Here is a 20,249-nt window from a genome sequence, read left to right as displayed (position 1 = left end):
GAAGCCTCATGTGGAAGCCTCATGGGATTCATGTGCATTTGTTATTTATTGATCTGAATTTCTTTTAGCTGCACTAATTTTTGGAACACTAGGTCATGATTGTCGCCCCCCCCCCCCCCCCCCCCCCCTGTCCCATTCTTTCAGTTCCTATTGAGCATGCAGGACAAGAGCTGAGGTAAGAAAACATCTTCATATTCATTTTTCCCAAAGTTGTTTTATGTGTATAGAGACTAACTGCTTCTTTGGTGAAGTGAATCTCTATATTAGTACAGTTTTATTTTTTTTAGTTCGTACTTGTCAACGTTTGCTCAGTGCCTCAAACTGGCTATTGGTTTTCAACACTTTTGCTATTTCCTACTATGAACAAATATTAAATCCAATGTCTCAACAAAAAGGAGCTGGGAAACTGCTCCTCTAGCGGCCCACCACTCATACAGCTCCATGTCCTTCCACCTCTTCTTTCCATCTACATATCTTGTTCACCCCAAACGTTGCTCTGTGCTCGGAATGCCAACAAGAAAGCACTCGGGCCTCATTATAAATGCAAAAGCTGTTTTTTTTCTTCAACATGTGAAATTAATAATAAGGATAACTGGAGTAATAAAGGCGAATAGGTGTGATACGTTAATGAGAATTGAAATGAGCCATCCTGAGGGGTCATAGCAACCTGAATCAGAGGTGGGGGGGTAGAGATAGGAGGGTGGTTGCGTGATGATAGTGATGATGGGGAGCGCAGAGCAAGGGAAATTACAGCAGGTCTTGGGTGATCATTATCGCTCCTGGTAACAGGATATAGGCCAGGCTTGATGTACGACACACAATATTATGTTCTCCCTGCTTGATGCCACCTGCATTCATGCATCAAGTGGATATATATCAGCGAACAATTCTTTGTGCATGTGCTTCTCTGTGGCGTGTGTGCTTGCTTTGCATACCTTTGTTTTGTTTTTTAAAAATGGGGAGTTTCCTTTCATTCTTTTTTTGCTTGATGACTACAATGCACCATGTTTTAAACATGTTTGCCCTCCATCCATCCCATCCAGCTGCCCCACCCCTGGATGCAATGGCTCGGGCCATATCAGTGGGAGATACTCACGACACAGAAGGTAGGGCAGATAACAGAAACTCTGTCTGTCCTTCTTTGTCTGTTTGTCTGTCCTGTATCATCGCTGATCCATCCCATTTTGCTTTCTCGGGAGAAGTTTTTTTTTTTTTTAAGATGACATCACCAAACCAGATGTGCGAGATAAAAACAAGAGCATCTCTAGAATCAGGACACAAAATTCATTAAGAAAAAAAAAATGGTAAAAATTTGTTGACCGGTGTTATTTGAGTACGACACCTAGCTTCTGAAGTCGCTTATATGGAATAAATTAGAGTGAAAAAGAGCACAAAGTCTCCAGCAGGTGTGAAAGTGATTTCTTCAGGTTCCATCCAGCTGCGATCCTCTTCATGTGTGACGCTCAGTCTCAAGAGAGCCGCAGAGAGCCGGCAGCTCACTGGCTTGTGACTCCTCTTTATTGTGTCGCCAACATTAGCTATCTGTTTACATGTGTAGTCATTCAGCAGGCAATTTCAAATGCACGTTGTTTATAGATCCTCCTTCAATCTCACCCGTCGTCTCCCAGGTGAGAATAAGGGGAGGGGGGGGGGGGTTATTGGATTTCACCCTCCGTTGCCTCCCCCGCTGCTCTCTCCATAAGTTGTTCATTAAACGTTTCAGTCAATTGGCTGAGATTGGTTGCCATATATATCTGATAGCCAGTGAGCACGGCGCCCTCCTCAGGCTTCCTACGTGTCCATTCTCCAGCACATCTTCAATTATACGCAATTGTCTTCTGGCTTTGCTTTTGTTTGTCCTGTCAGCATTCTGGGATGCCCCATAGCCAGAAAGCGGCGGGTTGAGGAGACCGAGGCAGAGCAGGAGCAGGAACAGGAAGCGGAGCGGCCGGCATCCAAGAGGAAGTCCCACCCCCTGAAACTGGCCCTGGACGAGGGCTTCAGCGCAGAAAGTGATGCCAGCAGTGAAGCTGAAGGAGACAGCGAGAGGGATGGCGACAACAGAAGCGAGAGCAAGGAGGATGAGGGTGACACGGATGACGCCGCAGAGGAAAAGAAGATTGGGGAAGACCTAACGCACGAACAGACCAACGGACAGGGTATGGAGACACCGAGTCGACAACAGGAGGAAGAGGAGCGAGAAGAAGCGGCAAACCAAATGGACTTAGGTTAGTTTGCGCTTACATTTACACTTTTGTCAAAATCATGCTCTAACCAGGGTTACGCTGCCTCCACTCTGAGCTCCCATGCAACCCTAATGATGATAATAAAAAAAAAAGAACTGAAATGGTTATAATATTTGTCACGTCGGACATTCCTTTTTGAAGCATCACTATGCCCTTTTCAGAAGTATACCCCCCCCCCCCCCCCACCCCCCTTTAGTCCTCTGTAAAAGCTTCCATTCACCAGTAGTGGCACATTGACAACATTTATGCTTATCATATTAAATGAAACTATATTTCACATGCACGTTTGTTTTCACAGAAGAAGAGTGTGTCATCATTGAGCCTCCTATGACACCCGAGTGTCAATCTCCTTCTCACATTGCTGAAGAAGTGGCCAACTCTCTCCTGCACCTCGGACGAGTCCCTGCTACGGGTAACGACAGCGATGCTCCAACTGTGGCTGCCCAGCAGCCTGTTGCTATGGAGACTGAGGGGAATATCACAGTAGCGGTTGAAAAAGTCAACGAGGAGCAGAATGGAGAAATGGCTGAGGCAGAGGAAGGCGTAGTAGACAGAGGTCAAGGCATGCAAGAGGAGACGGAAGGGGCAGAGGAGGAATCGGTGGATGACCGAGGCCAGCGTGGAACTCTCGCCAAGGAGGTCCACCGTCAGTCGGCAGTAGATGCAGAGGAGGAGACAGCAGAGACAGCACAACAGAAGAAGAACACACCAGAAGAGGAGGAGAAAGATGAGGAGGTGAACCCTAATGTGCCAACTGCTGTCCGCACCATCACCAGCACCACAGCAGCTCAGGGACCACATATCAAGACTGAAGACCACAGGGTTAGTCCTCTGGAGGACTACAACACACATGAAAACTACAGTGTGACGAGGACCAGTCCACTCGACAACTATGACTCTCACAAAATACTTGATAACTACAAGGCCTGCCTTCCTCTAAGCTACATCTCCCACATGGCCAGTCCGCTTGAGAACTACTCACCAAATCCCAGAGGTGAAAACTTTCAAATCCACAAAGTCTCACCCTCTGTCTCGCCCGACATTATCGAGGTCCATTCTGACAAGTCGGACGAGAAAGACTTTGACGACGTGGACGGTGACGATGAACACGACGACGACGACAGCCTCTCCCAGCGCTCCACCGTCACAGATGAGTCCGAGATGTTTGACATGACCCGAGGGAACCTGGGCCTCATCGAGCAGGCCATCGCCCTCAAAGCAGAGCAGGTGAAGCCGGCTGGGCCCAGGGAGCTGCTGGGTGTGGCCGATATACAGCACCACAGATACTTCACCATGGAAGATCGGCCCAAGCACCTTGAGGTCATCCGAAAGAGCTACTTCAAAGGTAGGACAGAGTGCACAAAACAAGCAGGGACTCATCAGTAGGTTGTACTGTATGTGATTGCGATCGAACCTGAATGATCTTGTTTTTAATATTTGCATGAATGCATTGTGAACAGACAGCCTACAGTTGTTGTTTTTATTGTTGTGTATCGAGTAATACAAAGTAATACACAATTACCGGGGCAAGGAGCTGAGAGGGAAGGCTGCGCCGCGGTAGGCGTGGGAGTCACAACCGCCAAGCAGATCCTTTCATTTGCTTAAAAAGTGACACACTAGTCATGCATTGGCGTCCACACATGGCGGAAGCACATCTGTGTTGTGTTGTGGATAATCGGAGACCGCCCCCCACACTTTAAAATGTTTTCTGTGTGGTAGTTGTAAAGTTGAAGGTACTGTAGCACCTTGTCATTTCATCATAACGGTATATTGTAAATGCCTCATATTTTGTGTATAAACTAGCGTTTTGACACAGCAGTGCATCATCCAATGGAAAGGTCCCGTCCCAAATAAATCTCATTGTGTTGCATTAGCCTCATCCTAGCGAGCACTACACTAACCAGTGCCTAGCTGAGCTTTATTGACTGACCGCTTAACAGTTAAAATTAATCCTCATTAGTCAGCCATATATTCCCAGACATAACGCTCCCGGGCGTCACACTCATGCACTATCCATGTACAGTACATAGTACGTAATACTGAGACATGAGTGCCTGTAAAACATGATGTGACAATCCACATGCGATATACTAGAAGTTGTTCTTGCACGTCAAAGTACCTTCTGAGATTTTGGCTGACTTCTTCTATGATTCTTGATCCTGAACTTTTACAGTACACATGATCACTAAGATTTGTGATACCATACCACCAAGCTTGGCTATGTCAGAACCATTCCTCAAGAACACCATTAGCATTGTGTTACGTCCCCGCTGAACTCAACGCTGTGTGATGAATGCCAAAGCCTGCTTCGGCTCAATAACCTCGCTCTGCTGCAATGAGAGACGAAGACATGTGCAGGGTTAGGTGGCACGTGAGACGCAAAGTCAAGGCTAGGCCCAAGCACAGGTAGCTTGTCTGCGCCTCGTGTATCTCAGTTGGCACGCTGCCCTCTCGTCATGCTCAGCAGTAGTGTTATTACATGCCTGCTGGAGTTGCCCTCTCCTTGGCCTCCCCCTCCCTCCTGTGGTGACGTTCTTGTACTGCTCAACCTTAATTAGGGGATGCTTGTCTCATTAACATTCAATTTGAAGGCCAGTAGAGCATCACACCACTTTCTTCTGTGACGCTTACTTCTAATCGCAAGGAAAGTAAATTATTACTTGTTAATTGTGTGTGGCGTGTTGTCGAGAGACTCCTGCGCTCTCAACAGACACTTGATTAGTTGTGCCGAAAAAGCGTAGCGTGAACCGGCCAAGAATCTAAACATCCTTACTTTATTAAAGGCAGGAAAGTGTCCACAAGATAAGCTGCAGAAAAGATGCAGATGGGGCCTTTGCACAGTCAAAACAGAAAATACAGTAGTGTATGTCTGGATTTCATGCTCAGCCAAGCAGACTGTCTGATGGCATTAACCACTTGCTTTTGTCCTCATTTTTCATTCCATCCTCCTTTTTGTTGCGCCGCCCTCTTTTCTCCATCTAACCTCCGCATCATCCATCTATCTAGAGAGTATTCGGCCAGAGAAGAGGGAGATCAAGTGTCCCACCCCGGGGTGTGACGGGACGGGTCATGTGACTGGCCTTTACCCCCACCATCGTAGCCTGTCAGGCTGCCCTCACAAGGACAGGATCCCCCCTGAAAGTGAGTTTCCTCCGAGATGAAATCAAACAATCAAAGAGGGAACGCTCGAAAGCAGTTTAGTGTGATTGGAGGAATACGCAGTGTTGCAGATATGTCATTGTGGGTGATTTGTGATGGGATACTCTTCTGATAATATTAATGAACCATGTACGGGCATGTAGGGCTAGCCCGCTAGCTACCCCATAAGTAACCAGCATGATTTTGAAAGCTCTCACGTTTGTTATTAAGAATGAATTAAATTCTGAAGCTAATATGATCCAAATAGTTGCCATCTGTTCCTCGAGTCACTTTTAAACCAGCCTCTAGTCATTTGCGTGGATGGCCAATCAAAACTTTGCAATGGCGGCCAATTGAGCTACAGTAAATTGCGACAATTTAACCAGTTAGCTTCTCGCAAATCAACTGCCAGCGTCTCTCTCCTTGCATTAAACATGGAATTGTGTAAAATAATACAAAAATATAATAAATGTAACTGTAATTTTATTATATTTTTTCTGTAACTAATGGAATAGAGGAAACAAAAATTGTATTCAGCTAATAACTCCATGTGGCTGTCACCACTCTTGTAGGTACTATGTTTTAATTTTTTTTTCAGTTCTCTCCTCCGTGCTGTTGTGTGTTATAATATTGCAATACTATTTAAAACTAAAATAAGGTGAAACATAACCACCAAATAGTGTTGGAATCCTCCTTCCTCACGAAGTCTCTTGAGTAATACGTATAGTTGCAGAGACTTGTTTTAAAAAGGCTACGTGTCATTGTGAATATGTCTCTTCAGTTCTGGCCATGCATGAGAATGTGCTGAAGTGTCCAACTCCTGGCTGCACCGGTCAGGGCCATGTTAACAGCAACCGTAACACACACCGCAGGTAAGCATAGATAACAGCGCTGCATATATGCTTACATCAGTTATTTTTTTGTTAGACGTAAACAGAGTTTTCCTCCTTTTTGTGATATGCAAGCTCATATATTTAGCAGGACAGCAGTTGTGTCAGTCCACATCAGTATGATGCAGATTTACGTGGTCAGCATTCTCTTGCTAAACACGAATCTTTCTCCTCCTCCAACCTCTCAAGTCTTTCGGGATGTCCCATTGCAGCGGCGGAGAAGCTGTCCAAGAGCCAAGACAAGCAGCTTTCTCAGCCTGGCTGCGACCTCCTCAAAGGAAGTCCCAATGACAGAGTGCTCAGGTGTGTGGCCAATGATGTCACAACACATCATCAAACTGATCACACAAATTGATAATTATTTGTAAAATTGATTGGGAATGTGCTGCTATGGACTTGGTTTTATCTAATTATTTAAATACAAAGCAGTAATGCATTTTTTATATGCATATTTTTGCTGGAGGTAACATTAATTATAGGCAATCACAAGTTTATATGTAAATTAGTAGAGCAGAGCCTAGCTAGCCAATTAATTTGTAATAATATTCCATAGAAGAGCTTTTATCGAAACTTTTACTCACCTTTAATTCTGTGGTTACATCCCTGAGTGTTTTCATCCAAACTCTCCGTTCATCTGTTCATCTCGGTGGCAATCGTGACGTCGGTTGCCGGGATCCTCGTGAGCTTAGGACCTGGCTTGTGGATAGTTGGATTCCAGAAACTCTTCAAGCATCCACTCTGGTGGTCCAATCATTAGCGCCACTGTGTTAACACGGACGTCTCTTTCTCACCGTTAATCTCCCCAGCTGGCTAGGCGCCCTCATTATGGCCAAAAGAATGATGATTAGCGCAAATGAGACATCTGTATTATGCTAAGTCCGTGCTCTTCCTCATTGGTATTTTAATTAATAATGCATTGAAGATGCTAATTATTCAAGCTATAGGGGCATTGTTGGGGGTCACATTAAAGTCGAGTCTTCCCTTGGTGAGAAGACAGCTGAGAGGTGTGCCTTGCATGGAACTGAAGCACTCAACATTCAATCCACGTTCACGTGGAACTCATGTTAATGTATATTTAAGCAAAAAAAAGATCAAACCCCCTGTGATAAATGCTTCGATAAAAATGGTCTTGTTAGGCCGTGTCTTTATTTGCATTCTGTATGAGGACTTCCCTGACAGCATCATGACTTCAGGCTACGTCCGGTAGTTTATTATTAATTGGCGTGTGATGGCAGACCACTAGCTTATTATTAATTGGCATGTGATGGCAGACCACATGTGATATTGAATGGAGAGGAGGAGGAACACGGGGGTCTCAGAGATAAAGAGGGGGATGGAGGAAAAGACAGCAAAAAAAGAGGAAGGTGACCCCACCCCAATGCTGCCTCCCTCTGTGTTTTGCCACTCCCCTCTTCTGTTTTCCCCTCCTCTTTACTCCCCCCTTCTGCCTCGTTGGGTTCTATCGGTGGATTTACGCCAACAGGTCTGACAAAAGCGCTGGCTCTTTAGGAAAACGAGAGGGCTTAAAGCTCATAAATTCCGTGCTGTACGACATGCAAATGTGCCCTCCGCTGATAAGAGCGCTTTTAATCCAGCAGCACTCCCACTAAGTACACTGTTGCTCCTATCTTGCCTCTTTCACTGTCTCGCTGCACCTCCCTCTCTTATTCTCTCATTTGTTTTTGTTTTTTTTGTGTTTGTGCGATCTTCTACTCCACTTCCTTCTTTCGTTAGTGTTTTACCCTGACACTCGCTCCTTGTCGTCCTCCCAGGCCCATGTGCTTCGTAAAGCAACTGGAGATGCCCCAGTTTGGTAGCTACAGGCCCAACATGGCACCAAGCACACCCCGCGCCAACCTGGCCAAGGAGCTGGAGAAGTACTCCAAGGTGTCCTTTGATTATGCAAGCTTTGATGCTCAAGTATTCGGGAAGCGTACGCTTGCGCCAAAGATGCCCACCAGCGAAACCTCACCCAAAGCCTTCAAAAGTAAGACGCTTGGCCTGATACAAAAGCTGTATTTTTAGTTTTTAACAGTTACCATGGACACACTGGGGGAACGGGCAGGGCATAGAAACCACAATCCATTACCTCAATTTTCATCACTTAGTGACAAAAATCTCAGTAAAAAAGAGCCTTCGCTTGCATGGAGCACGCTTTAAGTCACACTGTAAAAAATTTGTTGTTTGCTCAAAGTAAAAGCTAAAAGGAAATATCATACATATTAATTGAGGGACTTAGTCGCTATACTAAGTTTTGGTGAGTGATTAGCATTTTAGATGAACAACAGTTTCTTCAATGTTGATTTCAAATAAGAATTCTACAGGGACTTTCTTTCTTGGCCCTCCCCCAAATCCCATCCATGCCCCCGATTGTTACGATTATTCATTACACAAATGTCACACATTTTGATGACATCCTTTTTTCTTGCAGGTAAGCCCTCATTCCCCAAATCGACATCGCCCAGCCTCAGCCTCCACGCTTACGGCAAACCGTCCTCCTTGGCCTACGACTACTCGCATGATGCCGAAGCCGCCCACATGGCTGCCACCGCCATCCTCAACCTGTCCACACGGTGCTGGGAGAAACCCGAGAACCTCAGCACCAAACCACAAAACAAGGTATGTCACTCGCATTTGAATCTTGTTGCGACCTACTTCTTAGGCGAGGATCAAAAATCCATTATTTACAAGGTATGTCATCATCGTAAAGATCACTCCTTTCATCTCTCCTCAAATCTCAGCAATTACTCGCGCATTGTAGCACGAGACACAGCAGGGCACAACGCTCTCCTTTCTCTTCTTCACGTTTGTGTCGTCCCACCAGTTGCGTATCGTCAAATCGGGCGCTGACTCACAGCAACAGCGGCGGTTGAGATGCACTTGCATCACCTATCCCGTTCCCTTTCATCCTTACATCCCACACGCTTCTCATGTGGCTGTTGAGTTTGGCTCACGGCCAGTTTGCTGGATTACTTTTACACGACCAGGTAGCCATTTTTTGGGGGAGTGAAGAATCTGAAGCACAGATCTCTCAACTCCCTCCATTCTTTCTTTCATTTTATTTTTAGTCCTCCCTTCTGTGCTACAGTTTTTTTCTGCACTCGGTCGATATCCTGTGATACTGTTTACCTTCTCTCAGCACACAGAAAGTGTAATTGGAATGCCACTTTGGCCTATATTGTGACTCCTAAAGCATTTTTCTTTCACAGTGAGTGTTTCATCATTTTTTCATTCCATGTCTTGGACATATATATTTATAAATATGTGAATGTATGACAAACTGCTGTTGTCTCAGTGTCACATGACCTGGCTTTGTATGTTGTACAGTGGCTCACATCAACAAGGACATACGTGGAACCTGAGTCCGAGCCAGCTAAAAATCAATAATGGAACAGTGAACGCGTCAATATGGGCATTTCTGGGAACACTACCCATTTCATCTTCTCCTCCATCCTTTATGGGGTTTTTTTTTTTTTTTTTTGCCTCTGATTAGCCTATATGCACATTGCCATTTTACAAGAAATCAAACAAAACAACACAATCTCTTCCCTTAACCAGAACTGGACACAGATCAGAAACAGACCCACTTTTAGTCACTGACTCAATATATTCAACTTATTTAAGTGAAATAAAAAGAGAAGCTTTACAAAGCCAAAGTTGCTTCATTGTCACGTTGACATTTGTTGCATAAGAATACAAGGTCACTTCTGAATATTCCCCAGGAAATGGACATTGAGGTGGATGAAAATGGTACTCTGGACCTGAGTATGAAGAAGCCCATCAAACATGAAGGCAGCCTGTCTGGCACCAGCCCGGAGGTCCGTTCCCCAGACCCTTCTTCCTCCTCGTCTTCCTCTCTGCATCACGGGGGAAGCAGTGGGATGACATCACCCAACCTTCAGAGCTACAAGCAGGAGGAGTGGGAGGGGCCTCTGGATTTTACCAAACACAACCGCCAAAGGGAGGAGGAAATGGACGAGGTCAGTATGCTGCTACTGTGCAAAAAAAAAAAATCATAAAAATCTGGCAGTATTCCCTACACCGTTGATCAAAGAGGCGTCGTTGCAACATAACGAAATCCCAGAAGAGGGATGAACAAAAAAAACTCAACTTGTTTATTTCCTGTAGCCCTTTCCTCTTTCTATTGTTCATTTATGTCACAGAAGAAGTTACTGCTCTGTTAAAACATTGCACCGAGTACCAGAGGTGGTGTGTCAGGTGCATTGCACCATCCTTTCCGTATGCTAATCCTACCGCTTTGAACTTTTTCAAAAGAAATATAAAGGGCTTGATTTTAATGGCAATACGGTGCATTGAGACAAATCCTTTTCACCCAAAAAGTTATTCAACTCAAAAGAGCGGGTGCACCGTAATTAGAAAAGTTTCAAAAATTTCTATAGACTCAAAATGGTACCTGTACACGGTAACATTTGCAGACAAATCAGGTTTTAAAATCTCACAAATTATCCTGGATTTATCTAATCCTCCAAATATGTTAATAGAGAACTGTAGCAGCTCAAGCCACACACATCAACAAGGATGACCGAGGTAATAACTATCCTATTAAATTTGATTTCCACATTTTCCAGATGGATCACGCCGGGCAGTCATATGTGTCATCTGACCCAGAGGACAGTGACATGATGCAAGACTTAATGGAGGACAGGAAGTACCCTGGAGAAGTCACCACTCCAAATTTCAAGGTCAAGTTCCAGCCGAAGGACAGCAAGAAGGAGCTGCTTTCGTAAGTATCAAGACGATGGAGAGTCCCAGTAGGCACGCTGAGGCAGTTTCCATGTGCGCATACTGTAGGCTCAGTGCATTGGTCTATTCTGTAAAAAAAAAAAAAAAAAAAATGGCAAAAGGTTTCCTTGTTTAAGTCTTGGTTTCTGTCCAGATGTCCGACACCGGGGTGTGATGGCAGTGGCCACATCACTGGCAACTATGCATCTCATCGCAGGTACGTGGAGCAAATATTTTGCTTGAAAAAAATAAATACATAAAAACGATGGGGCACTTTTCAGTGATTCTCAAAAGCGTGGTATGAGTACCATTAGTAGTGACTGGGCACCTCCTAGTGGCACATGAAAGAATCACTGGTTGGCGTACAAATCCATTTCCAATACAAATACATTCATTTTCAAAATCAAGTGACGTATGTACATATTTGAGATATTTGTTGAAAAAGTTTGAGGACCGCTGAGCTAGACTTAAGCGCAAGGAACCATGTTTTGCTAGCTGTCTACATGGACAGCACATAGAACCATTAAAAAAAGTGGTAAAATGCAGTTGGCAGTTTATCACTCGTAATAGTGTACCCATAGTGATTAAAGTGAACTGTATTAGCAATAATAACTTGTATTTTAAATGACATTTTGACATTCCAACAATAACGTTATAGAAAGAACAGAACTGCTGTGATTCGTTATTATAAAACAGATACATTTCTTTTTTATGGTCATAATTACAACGTATTTAAGACGTGATTGTTACAGCAAAATCCACAGTGCGCAATTTATTTGTGTCCCTAAGCCTATACCAAATTTTCTTAAATGGTTGAAGGCGAAAGCAGCGCTAATTAATTTTTGCCCCTGACATTGGCATTAAGAATAACAATAAAAGTCCACGAGATGCTGCCGAAACAGTGTCCACTGAATTCAAAGCACAGATTATTTGATGCTTTCACTCCAGAGTTAGCAATGTCCGCCGCGTAGCACCAAGTGGCAAAGACGGCCAGCGACACTTGGATATGCATAAGTGATTTACTCCTTGCCGCCTGTCCTCTTTTTCCTAAATGACCTTGGTATGCCTCGCAATCTTGATTCCCCTTCACTCACGTCTTTTTTCCCCTCGTACCTTCTCCTCTGTCTTCATCCTCTTCTTCTGCCTGTCCTTCACTCACTCTCCTCCCCCAACCGTCCCTTCAGTCTATCTGGGTGTCCTCTCGCTGATAAGAGCCTCCGGTCCCTCATGGCAGCACACACCCCTGAACTCAAGTATGTCTGCGCTACACCTTCACTGCTACTGACACTTGCCGCCACGCAGCTTTGATTCTGCTTGTCTTTGATTGTTTGCTAATCCGAGCTTGGATGACTCTTGCTTTGATTTCAATTGCTGTCGCTGTAAATGTGCAATAGCAAGCCCTTGAAAAAAGTGTGACACGCTGTAAACTGTAGCAACCTTCCTCTCATCGTCAATGGCAATTATTATTTTTCCGCCAGATGCCCCACCCCAGGATGTGACGGCTCAGGTCATATCACGGGAAACTACGCCTCCCATCGAAGGTAACACATCAACAACGAAAGGCTCATGCAGCCACTTGCACAGACATTAACCTTGCACACACACAGTCAGTCAGAGAGGCTCAGTGACAGTTCATGGTAGATTTAGACAGGGACCACACACACACACACACACACACATATTACTATAATTCTATGATTTCGTCCATATCTGGCACTTGATTGGTTTGTGATTTGGTTGAAGAACATCTCTTTCTCTCTCTCTTTTTATCTCTAAGAAATCACTTGACCAGCCCTTTCTCAACCTTATGTTATCAACTCCATACTTTCTGTTTTCAGTCTCTCTGGGTGCCCGCGTGCCAAGAAAAGTGGAATTAAAACTCCTACCAAGGACAACCAGGAGGACTCGGAGCTTTTAAAGTTCGTAAAGAAAGCCTTAATGTCTGCTTTTAGCAAGACTTAACGTGAAATGCAATGAAGGCAGAGCAAGGAAAGTCACTGTGAATCATATGCAGAGGTAGCGACCTGTCCACGTGACTGCGTCAGTCAGGCAGGCCCTGACTCACGGGGGAAAGACATTGAGCTGCACATAGTGACTGTCAAAGTCAAGTAATGTAGAGCACTACATAAGAAATACATGCGTAGCTCATTTTGCCAGTAATGTTATTGTTTGTATCGTATAATGTAAACCACTCAACTGAGGAATTTTTGGGGGGGGTGTTACTTCAGTCTTTTGTTCATGTTGTTTGATTCTTCTTATCTAACCTTTGTACCTCCTCGCTCTTTTCCCTTCAACACTTTCCCCACATCTGTCTTTCTCCCCCTCTTTTTTTTTTCCCCCTTCCCCTTCCGATTTGCAGATGTCCGGTGCCGGGCTGTGACAGCCTTGGACACATCAGCGGGAAGTACGCCACGCATCGTAGCGCCTACGGGTGCCCGCTCGCGGCCCGCAGACAGAAGGAGGGTCTCCTGAACGGCACGCCCTTCAACTGGAAGGCCTTCAAGACTGAAGGACCCACGTGTCCAACCCCGGGATGTGACGGCTCTGGACACGCCAACGGCAGCTTCCTCACACACCGCAGGTGAGCTACACGCAAATAAATGCTACAAGTTGACCTCGGGTAAGAAAGTATTTTGGTTTGAATTTAGATAACAACTGTCGCATTATATTCTAGCACACATGGTGGTTACTTATAAATGTGTGCGTCGTGCAGCCTCTCAGGGTGCCCCAGGGCGTTGTATGCTAAGAAAAAGGCCAAGTTTCCCACAGAGGACTATCTGAGCACCAAGTTCAGAGCCAGTGATGGTAAGATGGTTATGTGTAAAAAAAAAAAAAATGTTTTAAGCAAATTCACTTCCTATAAGGGATTTTGAGCTGATCTCATTTTGTCCATTTAGTTTTGGACAATGACGAGGACATCAAGCAGCTCAACAAAGAGATTAATGACCTCAACGAGTCCAACAATGAAATGGAGGCAGACGTAGTCAACCTGCAAACCCAGGTGTGTGTCTCTGTTGTTTTTAAATGAGACATATTATGCTATTTCATGCTTTCCACAGTGACACATTTATATGATTGTATATTACGTTTGGCACTATGGCGGTCTCATTTCATATGAAATATGAGTTATTATGGTGGCTATTTCTATGGCCGGTTGAGTTAAACTCCGCCTCCACGACTCGAGGTGCGTTCAGTGACTGCTCACAAAGTCAGACAGTCGCAAAATGAACACTGATTCAATGCACCAAACACCTTACTATGTGTTGAAGGCATTTTCAGTTGACAGCAAAGGGCAAAATGTGCATGTAGAATAATGAAGCTAACTATTTGCGTTGCAGATCACTTCTATGGAAAAGAATTTGAAGAGCATCGAGCATGAGAACAAGATGATCGAGGAGCAGAACGAGGCTCTTTTCATGGAGCTGTCCGGGCTGAGCCGGGCCCTGATCCGCAGCCTGGCTAACATACGTGTGCCGCACATGGTGAGTTCTTGAGCGCAAACGCACACGTACCGTACACGTACGACACACGCATTCGCACCTGCGCAGGCTTGAGCTCATGAGTTAGCGAAGGTCGATTCGCTGCCGTTAGTTTGGCCTCAGTCTCAGTTGCGACTGGTTGTCGTTTGCGCCACAGCAGGAGCCCATCACGGAGCAGAACTTCGACAGCTATGTGAGCACCCTGACCGACATGTACACCAACAAAGACTGCTTCCAGAGCCCCGAGAACAAGGCTCTACTGGAGAGCATCAACAAAGCTGTGAAGGGCATCAAAGTCTGAGACGCGCGCACGCCGAAGAGCCAAGCCGCCCTAGCGAGCGTGACGGAGTCACAGGGATATTATTGAAATACATCAAATAATAGAAATCAAAAACAACACAAAGGGAATTCAGGTTATTTAAATAAACACAACCCAGGGAGCATCTATGAGCAGAAGAGGACGCGGACCAAAATCCCCACCATGCTGCTTCTGGGATCAGTGAAGATGCGAAGAGGAAAGGAATCCTTCAGGCAGGATGGCGAAGGCTACGATGAGCTACTGTATCTGAGGCGTTCAGTATGCCGTGTGGTTACTCATATATCTCTTGTGTGCCCTGAGATAGATGTGCTTGAGGACAAGTTCACTGTTGCCCAGATGATTATTTTTGGTTTGTTTGTTGGTTTTTGTTTCTTTATTTTGGCTTTGATCGCTCGAGGATGGCGAACTCGGGAAAGGAAGAGGAGTCAAACTTTATTTCCGTAGCATTCACTGTGGCAAGTATGTGTGTGTTCACCAGCTCTTAATAGCCCAGCGCACGCACGCACACACACACATACACGCACATACACCAACACAACTCAGCAATATGAAGCATGCACTAAAGTCATTGTGTGTTTGCTTTGCGTTATTAGCGCACCAAAGGGTTCGACGCTATGTTGATCCCGTTTTGTGAACGCAGCTGATCCAGGACCAGCTAAGCTTGTGTTCTTTCCAATGGCTGATTGATTCCAGCAGCAGATTAACAACTTTGCTTTGAAACCATTGAAAATTGGTTTTAAAAAGAAACAAAAAACAGACATGCCCGTAGTCATAGTGCGTGCACACATTTTCATTTAGTCATATCAATAGTATTTATATCAACATAGGAATTGCACTTCATTTCAATGAATAGTTTTGTGGTACAATGATTATTGTCATATATGAATTATTTAAATTTGTGTACTTAAATTGTAACTTATTGACATTTATGTTATTGAGGTTTATTTATTTGAAGCAATTTATTTATTGACTTTGTAACACAAACAGAATGCATCTTTACCGATTAATATGGAAGCGATTTGCAGATGTCTTTCATTGATATTTTGAGAATCTTTATAGATAAACGACAAGGCGTATTTTTTTTAGTACTTTTTAAAACAAATGTTTTATAACAAAAAGACACCTTTTGCATATTTTTTTTGTTTTTAATTATTTCTTCCTTTTGTTTATGTTCTTTCTGGTACCGATATGTTCCAAAACACACTACTGGAAAAAAAACAAATAATTGAGAAAATATGTATTTATTATTTATTCAATATGAAAGTAATTGACTGATGGCTGTATATTTATTTTGTTATTTATGTGCGTGATGTGACCATGATGAGTCTGAGTAGTCTTAAAGATCCACCGATCATATTGAAATAAAGACAAAAAAATCAGCACAGGTATTGTTTGATTGCGTAGGTATGCCAGCAGCTGATTTGACAAAGTGAAAGCAACCACGGTTGTGTTGCTATCTGTTCTCTGTATTGTTTATGCCAGCTCATGTTTGCTTCTGTAAAACAAAAGAGACAACAACAAAAAAAGAACAAACAGCAAAACGAAACTGAAAAGTGACCTCCCCAAGCATTTTGTAGCAGCCAAGATCACTTACCCCAACCTTTGTACAGTAACGTCCAGTATAAGCTCACATAATGCATTCGGAAACTTTTTTTTTTTCCGCTTTGATCCCAGCTCAGTCATGCATCTGTGGAGCTGTATTATCGAGGTTCATTTTCAAACACACAAAGCAAACTTTGGATGGCCTCCGTTTGACAAAAATACACACCCTTGTAGCCTTACTGTAGATCTTTAATTTTGTGATGCACAAAGTGCCAGTAAAAGAAATGGGGGGAGAAAATTCTCTTTATTTCCAGATTCTTGGCATTTTTGCAATGTTCCAATGTCTGGTCATGGGAAGACCACGGCATCAAGAGAATGGTGATTGTTTCAGATGCCTTTATTTCTCTGCCAAGATGGCCATAAGTACACTATATATTCATTCTGTATAAATAGATTTGAGAAATGCTATATATATGAATATAAACATACATATATTTTTCCAGTGTAATTGTGGACATGAGCTTCTACTCCTTATCAAAGCGTCGCTCGCTGTCGAGACGAGATGTGAGGGCTGTTATTATAGGAGGCAGTTACACTAAGACCTGCTCAACTGTGGCTTTAAATACAACGCTTGCTCGAGTTGAAGGCAATTGGGAAATGTTATGCGTTACAGTATTCAAAAAAAGTGTTACCACTCCGCCCGCGTTTACTTTCTTTTGTCTGTCTTTAATTCAGAGATGTGAAAAGAACAACATCTGGGATTGATAGTCCATGTTTGGCTCTTTAGGTGTCATGTAAATTCCTGTAGAGTTCAAGGAAAAAAAAATGGGAAAATGAAAAGGGGAGGAGAAATCAACAATGATGGCTCTGAATAATGTTCTGCACATAGTGTTTGGCTACGTTTGTGCAGTTTTTGTATTGTTACTGGTAACCAACAGCTGGTCCTTTCTTTAATGTTGAAACGAGCAAGTAGGAGACTTTTGGTGTTAAATCTGCCTTCTGAATGGTCTGTCGCAGCTTTCTGTGGTGTGATCCCCGTGTGTAACTGATGTCAAAGGCATGTTGTCAGTGTGCTTCTAGCCAACGTAGAATGAAACTTCCATGTGCACTTTCTAAAGAACTGTTGAAAATGCCAGCATTTGAACCCTGTTTGGTCCAAAAACAAGCCTCCTTCTTGATTCTGTGCCCCCCCCTCCCCCCCATCCCGGCCCCCTCCGATAAATAAATAAATAGATTGGCTTCTAGCCGAGTTTGTCTCTCAGCAGTGACACCACAGGTCAGCAGTCAGCTGGGGCACTAAAGCAAGAAGGCGCATAGTTATGTGTGGGAGTGGGAAATTGATTTGCCAGGATACCAAGATTTCTCGTTTGAAAGTGTTTGTTGCATAAATATGAGTCCATCACTCAAAAGAATGTGAAAGCTTTTTCCTGACCTAACCCCCCCCGCCCTTCTCTTGTTTCATGTCTTGTTTGGATGCATTTGCTTACCAAAATATAGCATAGTCTCTCTCGCTCTTGAAATGCACAAGAGTACTGTCCAAGACTGTGAATATTTTCCCAATGTATTTGATATGGCATGACCCCTTTTAAACTGCTTGATGAAATTGTCTAGCAAGGTATGTTAATGATTATCACTGAAAAAGTGTAACATTCTCCAGAAAAAAATGTCAGCCGCAGTAGCCTAAGGGTGCTGAGTCTGTGCCCACAGATTGTATGTTTGCTTATTTACATGAAATTGCCCGGAGGATGGAGTCACGAGTTGCATTATTACTGTTAGAAAAGTGGGAATGTCCTTAAAAAACAAAGCGGCCAGGGTCAACCATTTTGACCTCCCTCCCTCCCTCCCTCCCTTTTTTGAGGGTACCAGTGTTACTTTCAGGGAAACCAGCCTGGACAAAATCCAGCAGTGATTTCAAAAGTGAAATAAAAAGTGGGATCTGCATTCTGGTTTATTTTGAGGTTCTCATCACAGTGTTGGAGCAAAATGACAACGTTTGTGTGGCACATTTTGTTAAGCTGACTAAAACCAAAAGAGCCCCCTACAAGCCCCAATTCCCTCCCTCCCGCTGTAGTATCAAGATGTGTGGTCTTATCATGTGTGCCTTTCTCATGCCACCCATTCAAAAATAATGGTATGTTTACACTGCTACACAGTTTGGAATGGATGTCTTTACTTGAGGGGGTGTTTTAACAAACAGTCACATACAAGCAAACATTTTGTTCAGGCAAAAAAAAAAAAAAAGAACTGTGATCTCATCTGTTGATTCAGGTACCAAACTGCACGGACAGTCGCTGTGAAGGAATAACAAAAACAAACGAAACAAAAACATCACCCCTTGATATATACTGCATCAGTGTGCAGGGCATTATTTTGAAACGAGTGGACGTCTGTACATATTTCTATTAAGAGGAAACAGTGTTATAGTTGTTGTAATGCAGACAATTGGTTGCAAAATAGTTTCTGACAAAAGAAAATGCATCCGCAGCCAAGGCTTGTCCTGCTAGCACGTTTTTACAGAGATGAGCTATTTTTACTGGTGATTTTCTAGGCATTGATATTGATATCCTTTGAAATAAGTGCAAAACTTCCAAACCTACTGTACAAGCACTTCCACAATGATAGATTGTATGGTACATTTTGTTACTTTTGTAGGCGTGGTTGTTACTTTGCTATTGCACCATTTTATAAAGTGGGACAGGTCTTGGCTGTGTGTCCTCGGGGTATTTTTTTTTCTTTCTGGTTTTAAAATATGATTGCCTTTTTTTATTTATTTTTTATTTATTTTGAAGTAAGACACTGTAGTTTGGCCAAATTTGTGATTGTGTGTTTGTGTACTCGTGTACATGTTCCCGTGTCAGTGTTCTAACCCAGAGAAGTGATGTCTGTTATTGTGGGCGTATGAATCATTTTAAATGTTCTCTCTGAAACACGCAAATAAAGAATCATAGACAAGGAACATTCTGTCCTTTTGCTATTTTGTGTTTTGTTTGTGTTCTGAACAGGAAGAGTGTATTTATCGACACTTTACTGTAAAATAGATCCAAATGATTTGGAAAGGCAACCGGGAGCTTTTAACTCAATGGTTGACATAAACTCGTTTAGCATTTCAATATGATCACAAGTTAATTACCAATTGTGGCTGAGATCATTTATGCATAAGCAGTAGCCATGACAATTTTATGACTATTACTCAACAATATGGGACCTCATATTGTTTTAATGCAGTTGCAGTATTCATGCTGGACTGTACTGACCTCTGGTGGAAAAGCAAGTAAGTTTGCCATGCGTGGATCATTTACATAAAAGAAGACATCATTTTTCTTGCAAGGGACGAGTTCATGGTGACCCCTCAGAGCTTTGCCTGATCTCGTACAGTCTAATCTCAAAACTGCCTCACAGCGCTACTTCCCCTGAATGAACAAAAGAAACCTCATTTCATGGCCTTGATGAAAGTATTAGCAAATCAACTGTTTCATCTTTTATAACTTTCTGTGTGTTAATGGTTACTGATTATTTGACTATTCATATTTCCAACATAACCAAGTGAAAAGTCAACAAATGTTCAGTACATTTTTGTAACATTGGTTTTGAATACTGGCACTACTATCAAAAATAAAACAGTTATCAAAGATGTTAAGCAATTTGTCTCTCGATTCAAACAATGTGCATTTAAAAAAAATAATGAACAGCGTAACTACTGTACTGTTTGTGATTGGTTGCAGTTATATCACGTGGCCCGGTCACGTGACCCCTTTATTTCCAATCGCCTTTCTACTGAAAGGGATTTTGCAGTAGTGATGTGCATTCCAGTTCTTTTAAGTAAACTGAATCTTTAGAATCAGTTCACTCAAAAGATTTGTTCAAACGAACCCCGCTTTCACTTCAAGTCATT

The 20,249-nt window shown here is 43.2% G+C and overlaps 1 protein-coding gene across 6 annotated transcripts in view; it reads left to right on the top strand.

Annotated features, from left to right (window-relative positions):
• Positions 1–19,313, top strand: part of myt1b (myelin transcription factor 1b) — a 68,275-nt gene extending 48,962 nt beyond the window's left edge. For all 6 annotated transcript variants that reach the window (XM_049752389.2, XM_049752390.1, XM_049752387.2 and 3 more), the window contains 20 exons: positions 145–175; positions 1,044–1,106; positions 1,867–2,228; positions 2,545–3,591; positions 5,253–5,387; positions 6,166–6,256; positions 6,464–6,577; positions 8,047–8,261; positions 8,706–8,893; positions 9,997–10,254; positions 10,864–11,018; positions 11,172–11,234; positions 12,202–12,270; positions 12,496–12,558; positions 12,856–12,936; positions 13,377–13,598; positions 13,731–13,822; positions 13,915–14,018; positions 14,356–14,499; positions 14,657–19,313. In XM_049752389.2, coding sequence (XP_049608346.1) covers positions 145–175; positions 1,044–1,106; positions 1,867–2,228; positions 2,545–3,591; positions 5,253–5,387; positions 6,166–6,256; positions 6,464–6,577; positions 8,047–8,261; positions 8,706–8,893; positions 9,997–10,254; positions 10,864–11,018; positions 11,172–11,234; positions 12,202–12,270; positions 12,496–12,558; positions 12,856–12,936; positions 13,377–13,598; positions 13,731–13,822; positions 13,915–14,018; positions 14,356–14,499; positions 14,657–14,797 — 3,638 coding nt within the window. In that variant the 3' untranslated portion in view covers positions 14,798–19,313. The remainder of the gene's footprint in view (positions 1–144; positions 176–1,043; positions 1,107–1,866; positions 2,229–2,544; positions 3,592–5,252; positions 5,388–6,165; positions 6,257–6,463; positions 6,578–8,046; positions 8,262–8,705; positions 8,894–9,996; positions 10,255–10,863; positions 11,019–11,171; positions 11,235–12,201; positions 12,271–12,495; positions 12,559–12,855; positions 12,937–13,376; positions 13,599–13,730; positions 13,823–13,914; positions 14,019–14,355; positions 14,500–14,656) is intronic.
• Positions 19,314–20,249: the final 936 nt, after the last annotated feature.

This window comes from Syngnathus scovelli, chromosome 2, assembly GCF_024217435.2.
Source record: "Syngnathus scovelli strain Florida chromosome 2, RoL_Ssco_1.2, whole genome shotgun sequence".
NCBI lineage: Eukaryota > Metazoa > Chordata > Actinopteri > Syngnathiformes > Syngnathidae > Syngnathus > Syngnathus scovelli.
The sequence above is the reverse complement of the archived record's forward strand: the minus strand, read 5'-3'. Positions and strand labels throughout refer to the sequence as shown.